The sequence below is a fragment of the Pleurodeles waltl genome, chromosome 10 (genome assembly GCF_031143425.1).
Source record: "Pleurodeles waltl isolate 20211129_DDA chromosome 10, aPleWal1.hap1.20221129, whole genome shotgun sequence".
Classification (NCBI taxonomy): Eukaryota; Metazoa; Chordata; class Amphibia; order Caudata; family Salamandridae; genus Pleurodeles; species Pleurodeles waltl.
In genome coordinates this window covers 893,752,330-893,771,365 of record NC_090449.1, presented here as the reverse complement: position 1 = coordinate 893,771,365, position 19,036 = coordinate 893,752,330, and the positions used below count along the sequence as shown (strand labels likewise).

The 19,036-nt window shown below is 40.3% G+C and overlaps 1 protein-coding gene across 1 annotated transcript in view; it reads left to right on the top strand.

Annotated features, from left to right (window-relative positions):
- The window catches only part of LOC138262003 (protein lifeguard 1-like), a 268,022-nt gene that overhangs the window by 99,570 nt on the left and 149,416 nt on the right, over nucleotides 1–19,036 (top strand). The window contains exons 4-5 of the mRNA XM_069211639.1: nucleotides 7,048–7,101; nucleotides 14,502–14,592. Coding sequence (XP_069067740.1) covers nucleotides 7,048–7,101; nucleotides 14,502–14,592 — 145 coding nt within the window. The remainder of the gene's footprint in view (nucleotides 1–7,047; nucleotides 7,102–14,501; nucleotides 14,593–19,036) is intronic.

Sequence of the window (19,036 nt, the reverse complement as noted above, 5' to 3'; positions counted from 1 at the left end):
CGTGTTTCGTCACGACAGTGACTTTATCAAGGCGGGGCCGTCCGGCCAGGAGGGTACGTTGCGCAGGTAAGTTATGAGGGAGAACCCTATACAATTGTATGGGCTGAGGAACGTCAAAAGTATCTTCTTATAGTGGAATTGTCAATGATGAAAATGAGTAAGTGGTTAGGAAAAGTATTTGAATGCAAGGTGGGCAGGCCCTGATAAGCCTGTGACCGGAACCTGGAAAGGTCGTCAAGACGCGCGGCAACAAGTTGGTGTTGAGAGTAACTCTCAACACCAACTTGTTGCCGCGCGTCAAGACGCGCGGCAACAAGTTGGTGTTGAGAGTAACTCTCAACACCAACTTGTTGCCGCGCGTCAAGACGCGCGGCAACAAGTTGGTGTTGAGAGTAACTCTCAACACCAACTTGTTGCCGCGCGTCTTGACGACCTTTCCAGGTTCCGGTCACAGGCTTATCAGGGCCTGCCCACCTTGCATTCAAATACTTTTCCTAACCACTTACTCATTTTCATCATTGACAATTCCACTATAAGAAGATACTTTTGACGTTCCTCAGCCCATACAATTGTATAGGGTTCTCCCTCATAACTTACCTGCGCAACGTACCCTCCTGGCCGGACGGCCCCGCCTTGATAAAGTCACTGTCGTGACGAAACACGTGTTGGCTGTATTGCGCTGATGACACTTTGATGACCAGTATCTGTTAATTAAAGATACCATCTACACATAAGACTTGAGACTTCTTGCAATTGTGTACTTCAACATCATACTACCAGGGGCAACTATCCCTGCCATACTGTTTGGACTATACTTCCTGTGTGCTGTGGCCATTATTGTTCAACCCTGCAATTTTCAGATAAAATAAAAGAGGTTAGAGTCTATCCCTCTACTCCTGTGATGATTCAGCCACGATGGTCCTCTCTCTATCCATGGTCTATGCTGGATATTCTAGTTATTCCTCAGCAGTTAAGAAAAATAAAGGAGTAGTCAAACTAAGAAAGCATGTTTCTGTAATTGATGATGTGCATGACGATAAAAAGGTATAGTTAATTACTAAACTACAAAAGAGGGGCAAGACTTTCACATAGTCACCTCCATCTGGAGATGATTCCCAAGTTTTAGATTGAACTAAACAAAATAATTTGTGAGTTGTCACAAACACCTGGAATACTCATGGTATGTGACTGTGATCTTCCCTGGGATTGACCTCTGACAGAATTTCCTCTTGCAGGTACAGCCCAAAGACGTTCTGTGCTCATATGAGGATTCTCTGCAAGCAAACTAACCTGAATGATAAATGACACTTTCATAATCCAAAAGGCAGCGAGCTAACCTTATATTCTCACTGCCATTACACTTTAAGTAGGATAGACTACTTAATAGTCAATGGCATGTTAACCTCGAAGGAAACACACCGTAAAATGGAAGCACTAGTAGTGTCAACACATGCTTCCATTCCCATAGAAATAAACACTGACAGGGCTCCCATAGTGGTGAAGACATGGAAAATGAATGGTGAGGTCCTAAATGACCTTCAGGCAAAGGAAAAAACAGAAATAAACAACATATAGAAGTTATTTAGGACACTATATTAAAAGAAAAAACAATAAGAGAGGTCATGATTGGTTTGATGTCCTCTAAAAACAAAAGTTTGAACCAAAAACTTGTGTCTTTAGAGAAAGAAATCAAAGCCCTGGAACCCACACTCACACACACCAATGACTCTGACACCTTACACAAACTGAGATCGTTAAAATACTAGAACAACAAAATTATTAGCGAAAAAGCTCACCTATGGTTCAATAGGCTTAAAGGTGAAACTCTTTGTAAATATATTGAAGCGGATAAGACCCTAGCTAACTACCTTAAAACTAATGTCAAAATTATTTTAAATTATTACAACTAGAAACAAATTAGGACAGACCAAAACGAAAACCAGTGCTGTTTTAGATTATTTCCATGACTTTTATTAAAATCTTTACAACTTGGTCATTTTACTTTCTGTGGAGGACTGTCAAGCCAATCTAGAAAAGGTACCACTAACACAGTCAGATAGTAAACTAAAATTGGAGCCCAGTAAGTAAATTGAAATGATAGAAGTCACCAATTTGCTAAAAACTGTAAAAAGCACCAGAAGCTATATTACACCATAAAGAACAGCTTTTCTTGTGTTTTGCAGAGGCTGTCAATATTGAAGGAAAGGCCACTGAAGCTAGTATATTTGTAATTCACAAAGACAATAACGACCATCTATAAACTGAGAACTATAGGCTGATATCATTGATCAGCATTAACTCTACACTATATGGTTAAAAACCTTGCCACAATAAGTACTGACAACTGCAATACACTGCTAACAAACTTGTTTTGTGAAAAGCAGACTTGTGAATGACAACATGAGGCTATTTGAGCTTGTTCTGAGAAGGCAATATGGTTGGATACTCCAGCAATGGCCACAGTGCTGGATGTAGAAGACGACTTTGCTAAAGTATTTTGGACCTTCCTGTGTTCAGTGCTGAGGAAATTGAGATTGGGACATATATTTGAACATATGCCCTCTATGCTTGTGTTAAACCTAGTCTTTTTTGCCTCTGCTTCCCATGTTTTGATTGTGTTCTGGGCTCTGTTTTTGGTACTCTGGGCACTTTACCACTGCTGACCAGTGCTAAAGTGCAAGTGTTCCGCATATAAATTGTATGTGTAATTGGCTTTTCCATGATTAGCACATTTGATTTACTAGTACGTCCCTAGTAAGGTGCACTAGAGTTGCCGAGGGTCTGTAAATCAAATGCTACCAGTAGGCCTGCAGCACTGATTGTGCCACCCACATGAGTAGCCCTAGAAACATGGCTCAGACCTGCCACTGCAGTGTCTGTGTGGGTAGTTTTAAACTGCCAATTCGACACTTGCCAGGCCTAAACCTTTATACATGTAAGGCCCCCTGGGCAGGGTGCATTGTATGTTACAGGTGGGACATGTACTGATGTGTCTTACATGTCCTAACTGAGCTACTGCCAAATTTATTTTTCACTGTTGCAAGGCCTGTGTCTCTCATAGGTTAACATGGGGGCTGCCGTTAAATATCCTTAAGGTGCAGCTTCCTTTTGAGAACAGATGGAAATGTGGAGTTTGGTGTCTCTGAACTCACAATTTAAAAATGCATCTTTTGGTGAAGTTGTTTTTTGAATTGTCAATTTGAAAATGCCACTTTTAGAAAGTCGGAATTTTCTTGCTTAAACCATTCTGTGACTGCCTGCTTGTGTATTCCCTGTCTGGGTCAGACTGACAGTTGGGCTGTTTGTGAATCCCCTCTAGACACTGACACAAAGGGAACTGGGATGTAGCCTGCATATCCTGATGGGCCATCTGGGCTGGAGTGGATAGAGGAGTTGTCACTTACACCTGAATGGGGCTGTGCCTGCCCTCATGCAATGCAATTTCCAACCCCTGGTGTGTGTCTGGAGCCAGGCCTGAGCAAGGCAGGATCTTGTGAACAACAGACTCTTTCCTTTGAAGTTTGCCTACTTCAAAGGCAGAAAGCCTTTTTAGATTTTTAGATTATTTCTGGGACCAAGAGGAACCTCTGCCAATGAGGAGAGCTAAAGAGCTGGAGGAGGAGTACTGCCTCTTTGCCAGGGACTGTGCTTTGCTAGGTTGGCCTGCATTTGCTGTGTCTGCCTGAAAGAGGACAATGACTGGACCTTGTGGTATATTCCTGCTTGATAAGAATCTCCAAGGGCTTGGACTGAGCTTGCCTCCTGTTTTGAAGTCTCAGGGCCATCAAAGACTTCCTTTGCCAGCACCTGGACTCTCTGCTTAGACACCTGCCCTGCCAAGTGGTGCCCTATCCAGTCCTTGGACCCTTGAAAGGTGAAGTTGGTAGAACAAGGACTGAAATCCATGCACAGGGAGCCGTGCAGGGAAAATTTAGATGCACCGGCTGCAGCACGGAAGAAAAACGATGCACCACCCGCCTTGCGGCTGATTTCAATTCATCCCCTGTATCGTGGCTGGAGAAAGAACACAACAAATGCTTGCGGCTGCTGCAAACGATGCAAACCCCACGCAGCGTGACTTTCTATCACGTGCAACTGGATTTCTCACGCATCATCGACAGGCATCAAAATCATCGTGAACCTGCGCGGATCCGAGGTGCCTGGAAATCGCCGCATCGCTCTCCTGTGGGAGAGAAAAACGACGCATCGTCTACCCGCTCGGAAAAGAAAAGACGCATGGCCTCACTTGCGTTGCTGACTTTTCCAACGCACGCTCGCCTGTGCTGCTTTATTTTTGACGCAAACCAGGTACTTTGTGTAACAACGTTTCCATTGTTGCCATTGTTTTCTATGGAGTAAGATTTTTTTATTTTAAAAAATCATATCTTGACTTGTGTATTTTGGATTTTTGTTGTTCTGGTCTTGTTTGGTTTAGATGAATATTGCCTATTTTTCTAAACTGGTGTGGTGTCCATTTTGCAGTGTTTTCACTGTATTACTTTGTGTGTTGCTGCAAATACTTAACACATTGCCTTTGAGATAAACCTGACTGCTTGTGCCAAGCTACCAAGGGGGTGAGCAAGGTTTAACTTAAGTGAGTATCTCCCTTGCCCTGACTAGAGTGAGGTCCTTGCTTAGACAGAGTGCACACTGACTGTCAACCAGATACCCCATTTCTAACAGCTTGACTAACAGTTGTATAAGAGTCAATTTACTCTTACCTGGCCAATTCAACCTACTACAAGGTACCAGACTAGGATGCCCCCAATTTCCCCTGCTAATTGCATTAGCTATCAAACCTTACTAGTAACCATTTGCATTAACACAAACATTAAAGGAATAAAGTTGCCCTGTAACCTCAAAATTGTGCTTCCTAAGCAGTGTCCTGATTTTTTTCTGAAGAAGCATAATTCGCAATCCCAGAAATACTAACAAGAATACATTTTTATGCAAGTGTGTCTGGATACTCATTTAACTATGAAAAACTGAAATCATCCCCTTAAATAACTTATGTCATCCAGTATTAGCAAGCAAAACTGAAACAGCAGTCCAAAAAACAGCAGTCCAAAAAAATACATATACCTGGGCGGATGCTTTACCAACAATCTAGAAAAGTCAGGTGATCCTGTCAATAATACACTCTATGCTAAATTTTAAAATGTAACTGATAAAAGGGACACAAAATGTATTATGTAGCAGGGAAATCTAGAAAGAGTGAAAATTATGATTGCACCTCAGATTAACTTTATTACCAGCATGCTTTCGCTACAGCTAAACAAAAACGTTTACAAGATGTTACACAATCTGCCTTCTGAATTCATTTGGAAAAATAAAAAATTTGTAATCTCGCTTAAAAAAACTTAAATTAAATAAAACACAAGGTGAAGTTAACTTGCCAGACTTTTTTAAAATACCAAATTAAATTTCTCACAAGACCCACAATGGATACAGGAAGGCAACAACCAACACTTCCCTTGGGTTAATTTAAAGTTGATTTGTTAAATCCAAAAACTCCTATATAACAATGAAGGATATTAAGCTATTACACTCTGGTAATATTATTAATAGCATTCTCATGTTTCTAAAACACTGCGATAAAAATGTTATAGGGATATCCAAATATTAGATTAGACTGTAAAATTATTTACTGGAAAGATTGTTCCCAGAAAGGAATTACATATAGGAGACATTGCTCCTCCAAGTAATTCTATGTCATTTGCCTTGTTACAGCAAAACCACAATTTATCAAACCTCCAAATCTATAGATTTCTCAAACTCAAAGCTGTCCTGAGTAAATTAGGCAAACCACACAAGTATGAACACTTCACTGTACATACCAGACTGTTCATAACAAGACAAACAGCTGCAAAACATTACAAACTACTTGTCAGCATCACCAGAAAAACACAAGTGTACAAAATAAATGGAAGAACACCATCTTCACACTGAGTTACTAGCCTATAACTGATGAGGCATTGACCAAAATATGGGCACTTACAGTGAAAACTAAAATATCTTCTCCATTAGCCCTTTGTAAATTGTGGGCAATTCACAGATCAATTTGAACAAACAGCACTCTATTTAAATTAGGATTATTGGAATCCAATCTATGCTACAGTTCCCTAGACATGACAGGTCGCATGCTCCATACCTGCAAACATATAGGATCCTTCTGGGAAGAAATTGAACTGACCATACATATATTATTCCAGATAAATATTTATTTAAATAGTATCAATATAGCACTAGATGAAAGGCGTTTTAACACACTTACAGACATCAGAAGCCCTGACCTTCAACTTTTGGATCTACTCCTAGCTTTGGGTCACAATATGGTGTGACTGGAAGAATTCCAAAAATGTATTCTACCATACTTGCTGGACCTTGGTATGCTTCACAAGAAGAGCTGACAATATGATACTCAATACTCCTAGAACAACTTTGATCTAACTTATTCCTGTGACTTGAAAAATCTAAGCCTGATAAGATTGCCGAACTGAGATAGCTAGACACACACACTCAAAGCAACATAAAACACATGCCCAGAGCATCTTACTATTGTCACAAATCTTATTAGCAGCTGTGTTCCTCAAGAGAATTTGGTGAGATCAGGTTCACTCCCTTTTTTACCTTTTTCTAAATCTTGTCCTCTTTCTCTCATATCTTCTTTTCTTCACTCTTATCATCTATCCTTTTTTGCTGGAACTTTGATAACTAAAGCAGGTTCAGAGACAATGTCTACCCATCCTGGTTATGGTGACCCATTTCTTTGCACTTTGACATTGTATACTAAATATTGCAATGGTTTAGCACTCATGTGGAATAATATGAGACTTTTATGTGCTTATTCTGACCTACTGAATACGATTACAAATTTGTGAAACGTTCAATTAAAATATTATTGTTGGCTTTTGTGAGCATTTTAGGGGAACATAAGGAGAATTTGGGGGGACAGCATATGAATTGCCTAACACTTATTGTAACTATGTATCCTAATGCCATTTGATAGTCAGCATTTTCATTATCATTTTTTGCCTTTTTTTCTAGGAAAACTCTTAAGGACTGGGTGAAAGATAATTCATGGTTTTCATATGCTCTCTTGTAAGTATAGTTGCATGTTGTAGGCATGTTTATGCTTCTTGTTTTTTGGATTTAGAGGAGTGTTCTAATTAACAACATTTTGCACCAGAAAGTCTAAGCTGCTAGCACACTGGTAATAGTAGAAAAACCTGTCCACCCTATTACACTAGGATTACTGGATGGCTAGGCACAAAGTTGCTTTTAATTGCCCAACTGAATGAGAAAAACATTCCTGGTAGAGCGAGTGCATTGGCAAGAGAAGAGTGCCTCAGCAGGTGGCATTGCATTTCTTTAGATCTTGCTCTTTGGCCACTGAGGAGGCATAACACCTAAATATTGACTCACAAATACTATCTAATCATTATATTGTTGTCAAAATATTATGACTACAAACATTTAGTGGACCAAAATAGCAAACAAAAGTATAGTATTTTGTATTGTTTTTATTTTTTACTTTAGTCTTTTACTGTAATGTATTGTGTTTTTATTAAATCACTTACTGGAAAATTATTGTTTAGAAACATTGTATTGTAATGTATATTTTTCACTTGATTCTATGTGGGAATAGGCTTGGTAAATCTTTTTAAGTTTTGATGCATCTTTTAACTGTTACTTAATTGTTTACATATTTAATTCATTTTTTAATTATGTACTATATATATGTTCTAGGTTGTTGGGTTTATTAGGGGATGGGTTGGGTATTTTTGGTAATTACATAATAATGTTAAGGAGTAATTGGTTGATTGTACTACAGCGTTCAATTATTTTTGTTTAGCTGGTAAATTTTTATATGTATATATTACATTTTAAATTTGGGTTGTGGGGGTTTATATTTGTAGTAGGTGGGTCGTTTTTTTCTTTACTGTACATTAATGTTAGTTGACCAATATGTTAATTTTTTTAATGTATAAATTATTTGTTTAATTATTTTAAATATTGTGGTCTGGTTATATATTACATTTTAATATAGGGGTTTTGGGTATATTGAGAGATTGGGTGTGAAGCTTTTAAATAAATAATTTTAAGTTTGAGAATAACTGATTAGTCTATGAATTATGTTAATTTTTGATTTGCAATTGACTAATTGTATTTTTAATTTTTCTTAAAATTGATAAACGTTGCATAACTAATGGTGTTTTTCTAATGGTTTGTTTGGTATTTTGTTGGTTTGATTGAGCTGATTTCCCAAAAAGTTATTAATTATTTATATTATATTATATTAAAAAATAGTTTTGTAAATATTGTTTTTTTAACATAGAGAACTTTTTAATATTAGCTTTATAGAGAAATTGAATCTAGATTTTTTAAGATAATTGTTTGACATTACTATTTTTAATCTGTTAAATAAATTTTTTTTAATGTGTATTTATTTTTTATTTTTTACATATTTTAAATATTTTCAGAGGGTAATTATATTATTTGGGTGAAGTGAATGTGCCCCTCCCAAATATATGCTCTTTTCTCAGTGATAATTGGACTCAAGTTAGAAATTTAGATATGACACCCTCACGCCACCCCTCCCCTATGAACATATTTTCCCTAGTGTTTGTTAGCCTGGCGTTTTAAAAATAAACCTGAACCATCCCTTCCTAAATATATGCATTATCCCCAGTGTTTATTTATCTGTAGTAAATCTGACCCTTTCAGTATATGTACTTTCCTTGCTGTTTGGTGAATCTGACCCCCAATTTGTACATGTTGCCCTGCGTTTGTTAGGCTGGAGTTAAAAAGGTAAATATGAGCCCTCTGCAATGTATGTATTGTTGGATTAGAATAAAAATAGTATCTTGGATCCCATAATGTATGCACTTTTCCTGGTGTCTGTTAGGTTGGAATAGTAAATCTGATTCCCCCACTACCCCAAAATGTGTGTAGTTTTCTCAAAGTTTGTAGGATTATAATTGTAGCAGTGCATTTGAATAGTTTTTAAATGTTTTTGGATTTTGGCTTGGTTACTATTTTTATTTCTTGGTAAGTAATATTTTGAAGGTATCAAAAAGTATATATTTTAAAACAAAATTATATTTCTTTCATTTTTTAATTGTATTTAGTGTTTTAAAATTACACTTACCTGGAGATTCACAACCTGGTGGGGTGGGACGGTGGGACTATGTCCTGCAGCAGGCCGCACTGCAATTTTCACTGCCCCAGTGCGAAGAGAAGGGGCTGCAACATTTGGCGCTCCAGTAGCGCTTATCCGTGCCCGTGGTGTGGGACACTTATCTGGGCTGTAACATTTGGAGCTCGCACTTGGGCAAAGAGCGGACCCTTTTGCACCTGTCCTTAGCCAGCCAAGGCTAGACTCTTTTCTGATTAGAGCGGTGGGGTGGTTCCAAAAGAAATCAATTTGGCTGAGAGAAGGCTCTCTCTCAAACTCCGTGAACGACAACATGCCTCTGTTTTCTGTCCTCTAGCTGATATGGTCTCTGAGGGCCTTTGGCTTCCACAGAAGGCCTGATGGCAGGTGTTGGACTTGCTTCTGGGGGCCTGTATGATCCCCAGTCAGGGGCTGATCAAAACTGTTTCATCAACCTGCTCTCAAGTGATGAAAGCCCTCCACCAAAAAAGAAGCACCAATCTTGTAAGCTTTATAATAAGAGGGACAAAGGAGACCTTTATAGGAAGTAGCAAACACGGGCCGCAATAGTGAGGTCCCTGCAGATTCCGCATATATGCTTACTAGGGATTCTAGTAACAATGGGCATAAAAAATATTCGGATTATCTTCTGGAGCAATTCAAGGCCCTGATTGAAATAATCTTAGGCCCCCTGAAAGAAAAGCTGAGCTCTCTGTAATCTATAGTCTCGAAACTAGTGCCTAAGTTGGGGTATCGTCTACCATGTGGGACCAACCAAGAGAGTACGGTTGCCACCGTTGGCCCACCCAACGAGATAACTAATTGCCCGGATTTAGGGGCGATATCTTCAGTGACCCCACCCATATCACCGGCTTCTGCTATTTTGTCTTGGCCTACCCGCTTTGTGCTCAGAGAGATGTTGCAGAAAGGGAATAATAGCAGGACTGAGTGTAATAAATGCTCCCAAAATGCCCCTGAGGGCGCAGGATCTGGGGCTCATCAATCTACTACTGCTTTTTCACGACTCAACCTTCCCCCAGAGTGCTGTCCCCATGTTGCAGTTTTAACTAATATACCATCACTGTCGCCGGAAGTGAGGAAGTCCACAGAGCAACTGAAAAATAAGGTCTGCTTTTGGTTGGGCAAGAACTCTGACATTCTTCCAGTTGAATATAAGGATATAGTGTTTGTGAGGAGAATAGGATAGTGGGACATCAGCCAAGCATTTTCAAAGGGACTGTGTTATCATTAACTGCTGGTATCCTAAGGTGGCCCACCACCTGATCTCTTCCTGCAGGCCGCATGCTCTGTTGTCTAATGGGAATATTCTGGGACCCTTGGGGTTCTTCTATAAACATCTACAACCACCGGGAAAGTTCCAACTGCCACCTTTAATGCGAAAGGAACCTGTTGAATGACCACCCATCAGGACCAACAACAGATTTCCTATAGTTTCTGGTCTAGAGGATAACGACTGACTAATTGCTACTGGTGTTTCTTTGGCATGCCTCTGTACTGAGTTTACGCTGGCAGACGTAGGGGGGTAGGGCTTCTCTAAACTCTCGTACTGAGGTGGACTTTTGGTTGCAGCTTGTCTGCTGGAATCTTGGAGGGTATAAATTCAAATTACAAGATCGTTTTGGGTGGAGTATATCTCCCTGTTTGACATTGTGTTGACGCAGGAGGCCTGGTTTCCCGGAGATGCTGAATGGGATTGGTGTCTCCACGTTTCTGTTCCAGCTATATGATATTCTGGCCACAGAGCTAGGAGAGGGTTAGTGACGCTGATACATATTGCTAAGATATACCGAGCCTTCTGAATTGAATGCAAAAAACAGGGAATTTTGATTGTGTAGGTAATTATTTTGAACTGATTTAATATCCTGAAGAGAATAGAGAGTTGGGCAAAGGATAATATTATGATCTCTGTACAGTTTGGGTTTCGAGAAGGCTTAGGGAATCAGGAGCAATGTTTAAACCTACACCAACTAATTGGGAAATATACAATTGCCAAAGAAATTAACTCTGTATCTTGGATTTATAGACCTTAGTAGTGCAGTTAACAGGGTCAATTGCACTAAAGTATGGAGAATTCTACACAACTTAAGTGTGCTTTTGACTATATTGGAATTATTACAGATACTCCATGATGGCATTAGAAGTTCAGTTAGGTATGGCATGGAGGAGGAGTGCACCAAGTTTTAAAAACTTTTTAGGGTGTTCATCAGGGGTATGTTTTAGCTCCCATTTTATTTATTTTTTTCATTAATGGTTTACACTCCTTTTTAGTGGCCCAGTTTAAAGACATTCTGGTTGTAAATGGCAAAGGCACCTCAGTTCTGCTGTATGCTGACAACGCAGTCCTTCTTTCTTGAACATCGAACGGCACATAGGGGGCTGTTGATGCCTTTGTCAGATACATGAAAGACATGGATCTGGAAATCAATACATCTAAAATCCACTATATGGTATGTGGCAAACCCCTGAGCAAACCAGGTCCAGTGGCTATTAAAAGTCAGCTTGTTAGCCTTGTTCATGAATTCGCAAATTTTGGAGTAACCTTGGATGACAGGGGAATTGGTTTCCATGTATCTCTAAGCGTCAGTGCTTCTGTAGGCTCTGTTTTTGAACTCTCAACTAGGGTTGGTAATAAGCCCATATTGCCCCTGCTGGGGGTGTATAACCTAAAGTGCCTACCGGTCTTAACATATGGGGCTTCCATTTGGGGCTATCAGAAGAGTCTAATTTTGCAAGAGGAAGACATTCGATTTTGCAGGCATCAGCATGGAGTTTTGCCTAATAGCCCTTGCTTTGCATTATATGAGGAACTGGGCTTAGAACATGTGGAAGACCCCTCCCCTTTTCCCCTAAACTCAGCTTCTTTGGATTTTAATATGGGGTAACAAACATGCCGTGCTCAGTAGAGAAATCATCTCTGACTGTTTGTCCTGTGATCTAGGTTTAAAAATATTTTGGCTGAACTATGTCAGAAATGTGGCTGAAAGCCTGTGTCGACTGGAGCAATTCTCTTCTCCACAGTGGTTGAATAAAAGGGAGGCAATTTGGGTCAAGAAGGCGTTCAAGATACTGGCTGTGGCTTCAAGAGAATCAAAGGAACTAGGGAATCTGTTTGCGTGAGACTGTATCATGGTTAAGACGTGTCTGGGCCTTGAGCCCTACCTCGCCCAGATTGAAAATGCTTGGGAGAGATCGTTTATAACCATGTTTTGTTTACGATCCATCAGGTGTAACCTTTCGTTCCCATTGGGGAAGTTTGATTCGAATAACAATCTTGTGTGCCCTTGTGATGATATTTCCCCTGAAACTTTGCTGCACTTTACCCTGTTCTGTAAATGTTATGAACCTTTTAGGCGTAGAGTTTTATTACCTATCTTAAAAATGCTGAGGGTTTTACAGTGCAGGTCAGCCTTTTAGTTTCTTCGGATGATGACAGATGTTACAGTTTGGTCTGCGGTGGGAGCGTCTCTGAAACAAGCAATATGTTGTTTTTAATGATTCTTGTTTTTTTATGCCTCTGCTCTTACTTATTAATTGGAAACTACACATTTTATGAGATGGTTCTTGTGCTCTTTTATGGATTTTGGTTGCTCTTATCTATTTATTGTAAACTGTTTACACATTTTATGAGCTGGATTTTGTGCTCTTTGATGGTTATTTTTTTGTGACCGAATAAAGATGTATTGATTGATTGATTGAAAATCATTCTTACGTCTTTAATCCTTGAAAGATATTAATTTCAGCCAGTAGGTTTGGAAATGTATAGATAATAATAATTAAAGTTGTTTACATTTTGTTTCATTATATAATCAAAATCATTTAGTATTCTATTTTCAAATTTTGAAATCTATTTATTTAATATAATTGGTTAAGTTTATACTTTTAATCTAGGATTTTTAGAATTTTTAAACTTGTTTTAAAGTTAACTATCTGTACAAGTTAAATAAAAGCAATATGAAATTTGTGTTTATGTGTTTTTAAACATTTTTGCATCTTTATTTTTTTATTTTTCAAGTTACAAGAAAGTTAAGTTCACTTATGTGTGCATGGATATTGTGGTCCATGTTATGTTTGTATTCCATACTCTTGTACTTTACCTTACAGACATGTAAAATCGATATTCAGGTCCTTGATATTGTTTCTGCAATATATTTGTATCACAATTTTTTTGTGGTCAGTATTCTGTTATACAACCCCTGCGGGTGTTATCAAAACCCAAAAGTTCACTATATTAAAGATAGAAACGTCTTAGGGAAAATGTGAAACGATCTATTGAAAGACCCATATGAAAATAATATGAAATTGGGTTTTTTTCAGTTTCCCTCCTTAGAACTAGAAATTACACCCCTATGAAGAGAAAAGTGGAGAGAAAAATGCCAAAAACCCAGGAGGTGTAGGGTGTTATTTAACACCTATTGTCAGGAGTTTCCATTGTTGGCTTATGTTATGAGGGTTGATAATTAATAAAGATATTAAATAAAAAGATTTGAATTTGTTAGAAGCACCAGCACACACTAAAAGCACTTTAGGTGATCATTTGACTACTGCCTTACTGTACAGATAATCCTGCAGTGGATCTTTAGCCTTTCATTCTGCACATTTATTTGCTTTCTCAATCCTTGTATTTGTTTTAAGACGTGATTTAATTACACTAGGTCCTTACTGTTTTGAATTGTATTGCTTACCTGTGTAAGCTTTTTATGTGGTCAGCAAATACCAAAATATTAAAGGTGACAATGTTTGTGTTTCTGTTGCTTCGTTGCTGTGCTAGACTTCCTTACTCTAAATTGTATGGCATTTGGTGTGGCTCTCATGTGTGCCTTCGCCAATTATCTCTCGAAGTGGTCAATGATAAATGTCACTAGGAAGCATATGTCTAAATGACAAACAACAGTTCCTAAATGTTTTGGCATTTCAGCCAGAAGCCAAAGCTTAGTATATTCTTGTGAAGTTATATACCAGTTAGACCATTATTGATGGTCCCTTCTAAGATTATTATATATATTTTTTTATAGTGACACATGAGGAATCATTTATGAACTGAAGAGTTCTATTAAATAACTTATCAATGTTCAGATTTTTTAAGAATTCTAAAAATGTACAGCAACTTGAAAAAAGCAAATAAAAACAATAAAGCATTATAATTGTTTTAAACTTTGGCCTGTGAGCTCTAGTTACGAATATATCAAAAAGGAATAATTAAAAGGATATTGAACAGTGTAATGACATCAGCATTAAGGGAATGTTTCACATCTCATTATTATAGTGCACTTTCAGATAAATGTCAATGCATGTCAATAATGTACTTTCTCTCTGTCATTTTCAGCCCAGTCATTTTTATTTTGATAATTGTACTTGCATGCTGTGACAATGCACGTCGAAAAGTTCCAGGCAATTTCATTTTGCTTGGATTGTTTGTGAGTATAAACCTTCTTAAAGTCCTGGGGCTAAAAAATGGTTTTCCTTGTTACAACTGTGCTATAGTTGATGTATATGTTGTTCAATTCAAAATTGGTAAAATAAACTTATAAAATAGGTTTGGGGTTTAAATGTATTTTAATGAGCAACTGCACATTTCGCAAAGCCCTGTATTATGCGTTTTCAGTGAATTTATTGCACAGTAATGCAGTATCATGTCTCTGGTGCATACCAGCTCCAGTATTAAAATGTGTAATTTATTCATGTTAGCGAAAACATGAATCACCATAACTATTCATTCAGTCAAAAATACAAACTGGCCTTGGCAACAGCTGGGCAGTGCGGACGCATCCTCAAAAGCTCTACAGCGCAGCGGTCGCCTTCTTCTGCCCCACTAATCCTTCTAAGATTGATATTGTTTTGTCAGTAGTGACACATCAGGAATCATTCATGAACTGAAGAGTTTTATTAACTAACTTATCAATGATCTGATTTTTAAAGAATTCTAAAAATGTACAGCATCTTGAAAAAAGCAAATAAAAACAATAAAGCAGTACGAGATGTCCCAACCCGTAGCAGTGGCCCGGGCCGCCCCCCAGCAAATGGATCGACAGAGCCCAAAAGAGGTCAGATCCAGTGGCTGATGAGGGCAGAGCCAGAGGAATCAACCTCTCTGTGAAAGATGCAAGGAAGGCCCTGAATAAGCCCCAGGGGCAAAGCCACGAAAACGACAAGGTGATGTAGTTTGCAGCGCATCACAGGGGAAGTGACTGGGGCCCCGTCTCTGCTGGAGGTGGAAGCAGCGGCGTGCTGCTGTGCAGGACCAGCAGCCTGACGACACATTCACAAATTAATGTTTAGGGCTTCCATCTGCCCGATCCCACACTAAAAGATGAAGATGCACAGACCTGGTACTGCAGCTGTGAACGTGCACACCTGGGACTGGTGGCCCCAGCACCCAACACACAACAAAGGGCACCTTGGACACATCTGCGGGCCTTGCCCCAGGGAGAGGGGACCTGAACACCGGGTGCAGCTTAAGACCCATCAAACCAAACTTTCCCTGTCGGAGGGCCTTGGACACAATTTACTGGGTGTCCCACCTCCGGACAAACCCTGGAAGACCAAAACCTGGAACTTCAAGCCAAACAAGAGGATCTGGAGAAACACAGCAGGCAGAACAATATCTGCATCAGGGGGGTCCCCGAGGCCAAGAAGGTGATGACATTGTGGCCTACACAGCAGCCCTGCTTCACACCAAAAAGTCCCACTCCCTGTATTGGATAGGGCAGATCAGGTGACCACTGCCTCGAACCTCGCAAGAGACCCGCCAGACCTCATGACGCAGCTTCACTATCTGTCACAGTGTCCTTTCCTCGGGATCTGCACATTGCTGAACAAAAGGCCCACCTTCCGGCGTCACCAACTCAGAAAGCTATTATAGCACAGAGTTATGATGAAGCCAGTCAGGGGAAGGGAATTAGGGTAGGGAACAGCAGGGAGCGAGATCTGAAAAGAGCAGGGTAGAACAAATATGCATTTACTGATTCATAGAAATATAACTCATCAATAGACTCTTGACTAAATGCGTCTCTGATATCTGACGGAGACCCCTTTTGAAATGAGGGCAAAGCCCCTTCTTTGAATCATGGAACAAGAATAAACTACGGCCTCAGAACCAAGAGATAGCAAGAGCTTTGGACTATGAGCATCATGGAACAAGAATGAACTATGACCTCAGAACCAAGAGATGGCAAGAGCTTTAGACTATGATTATACTCAGAATATCAATCCTGTAACATCTATGCATTCATAACATAAACCTTTGATCATGACCTAGAAAATCTCAAAGAATTAAATATGCTTTTCACATATTATGCTTTCCAAAAAACAATGAAAACTATGATTTGCTTATCTCCAGAAATACTTTCACATTCACAGCTATAAAGGCCGAAACTTTTTACTCATTGAACTTGAAGCGCTTTACTTATAATACCAGGAAGCACTTTTACTTGTCTTGCCTGAAGCGCTACGCTCGTTATGCTAAGGGGGAGCTTTTACTCATGTGGCCTGAATCACTTTGATTGTTGTGCCAAGAGCCTTTTACTCCTCTGGATTGAAGCGCTTTGATTGCCGTGCCAAGAGCGCTTTATATCTGTGGACTGAAGCGATTGAATTGCCGTGCCAAGAGCATTTAACACCTGTGGACCTAAGCGCTTGAATTGTCGTGCCAAGAGCGCTTTACACCTGTGGACCGAAGCGCTTGAATTGCCGTGCCAAGAGCGATTTACACCTGTGGACCGAAGCGCTTGATTTGCCGTGCCAAGAGCGCTTTACACCTGTGTACCGAAGCGCTTGATTTGCCGTGCCAAGATCGTTTTACATCTGTGGACCGAATCGCTTGAATTGCCGTGCCAAGAGCGCTTTACACCTGTGGACTGAAGCGCTTGAATTGCTGTGCCAAGAGCGCTTTACATCTGTGGGCTGAAGCGCTTGATTTGCCGTGCTAAGAGCGCTTTACACCTGTGGACCGAAGCGCTTGAATTGTCGTGCCAAGAGCGCTTCACACCTGTGGACTGAAGCACTGGAATTGCTGTGCCAAGAGCGATTTACAACTGTAGACTAAAGCACTTGAATTGTGATGCCAAGAACGCTTTACACCTGTGGACTGAAGCGCTTGAATTGCCGTGCCTAAAGCGCTTTACATCTGTGAACTGAAGCACTTGGATTGTTGTGCAAAGAGCGCTTTACACCTGTGCACTGAAATGCCTTTGATCGTCGCGCCTAGGCCATTGTACTCTGGAAACTGAAAACGCTTTGCTCGTTGTGCTAAGGGGCACTTTACTTCTGGAAATAATGACTTCCTCTAAAATTGAAGTCATCAAGGCCTTACCGCTACGAGCACGACCTACTCGTTTTTTAATTCACCATGGAAACAAGGATACTTCGTTGGATGCCACTGGCATGCAGGAACTATGCTCTTCTTCAGAGAATCCCCCACGAGGTCTGACTGCATCGAAGTCTTCAAAATAGTGAGCAACGTGCTTGGGTGTGGCTGGTCTTTATAAGCCTGCCACACCCCAAGATGGCTGCTGCCTCCAAAAACATGGGAATTGTAGTCCCTTCATGGAATAGCAGTGATAAGTACATCTTGTCTACCCATGTCCTGAACCTGCAGCTCTATGAGCTTTGCCACAGGGCCACTAGATACTCAAAGAGGCCATAACAAGTCTTAAAAGCCATTTTCCACTCATCTCCTTCTCGAATTCGAACTAGGTGATAAGCACCTCGTAAGTCAAGTTTGGTATAGATAACAGCAGATTTTACCTGGTCTAACAAGACTGGTATGAGAGGTAGCGGATATTTATTTTTAACTGTGATCCTATTTATCAATCTAAAGTCAATACAAGGCCTCAAATCGCCATGAGCTTTATGTATGAAAAACAGTGGAGAAGCCGCTGGAGATCGTGATGGCTGAATTAGCTTGTTGGCTAAACATTGATCAAGGTATTCTCGTAGGACTTGATTTTCTTTCTCTGATAGTGTATAGATTCTACAATTTGGTATATTGGCGCCAGGTACAAGGTCGAACTGACAATTGTACGGCCTGTGAGGTGGTAATGAGCTCACTTTCTTTTCATTGAAAACATCAGTATATTCTGAATACTGTGATGGCAGATCAATTTCCTTCTCAACTGCAGTAGCAATAGAATGTTGAAGATTTCCTTCTTTGTTTAGTCTTGATTGAAAACATTTCTTTGCACAAGAAGAAAAATGCAGAACCTGGTTGCGCCAGTCTATGAATGGATTATGTAACATTAACCATGGCATTCCTAAAATAAAACCATATTGAGGTGCTTGGATTATATCAAAGCGAATTATCTCATAGTGGTTCTGATTCTCATCATCTTTGCAAATCATTTGTATTTGTGAGGTTTGTTTAGTAACGGGACCTCCTGCCAACTCACTACCATCAACTGCATACACAACTTGACACTGGGTATATGCAAGTATAGTGCAGTTTATTGGTCCACAAAATTTCCTGTTGCCCCTGAATCAATTAGAACTTGTACATTATGGGGGTGATTCTGACCCCGGCGGTCTTAGACCGCCGGGGCCAGGGTCGGCGGGAGCACCGCCGACAGGCCGGCGGTGCCCCGCAGGGCATTCTGACCGCGGCGCTTTGGCCGCGGTCAGTGCAGGAAAACCGGTGGTCTCCCGCCGGTTTTCCGCTGCCCGTCAGAATCCTCCAAGGCGGCGCAGCATGCTGTGCCGCCTTGGGGATTCTGACACCCCCTACCGCCATCCTGTTCCTGGCGGTTCGCCCGCCAGGAACAGGATGGCGGTAGGGGGTGTCGCGGGGCCCCCGTAAGAGGGCCCCGCAAAGTATTTCAGTGTCTGCAAAGCAGACACTGAAATACGCGACGGGTGCAACTGCACCCG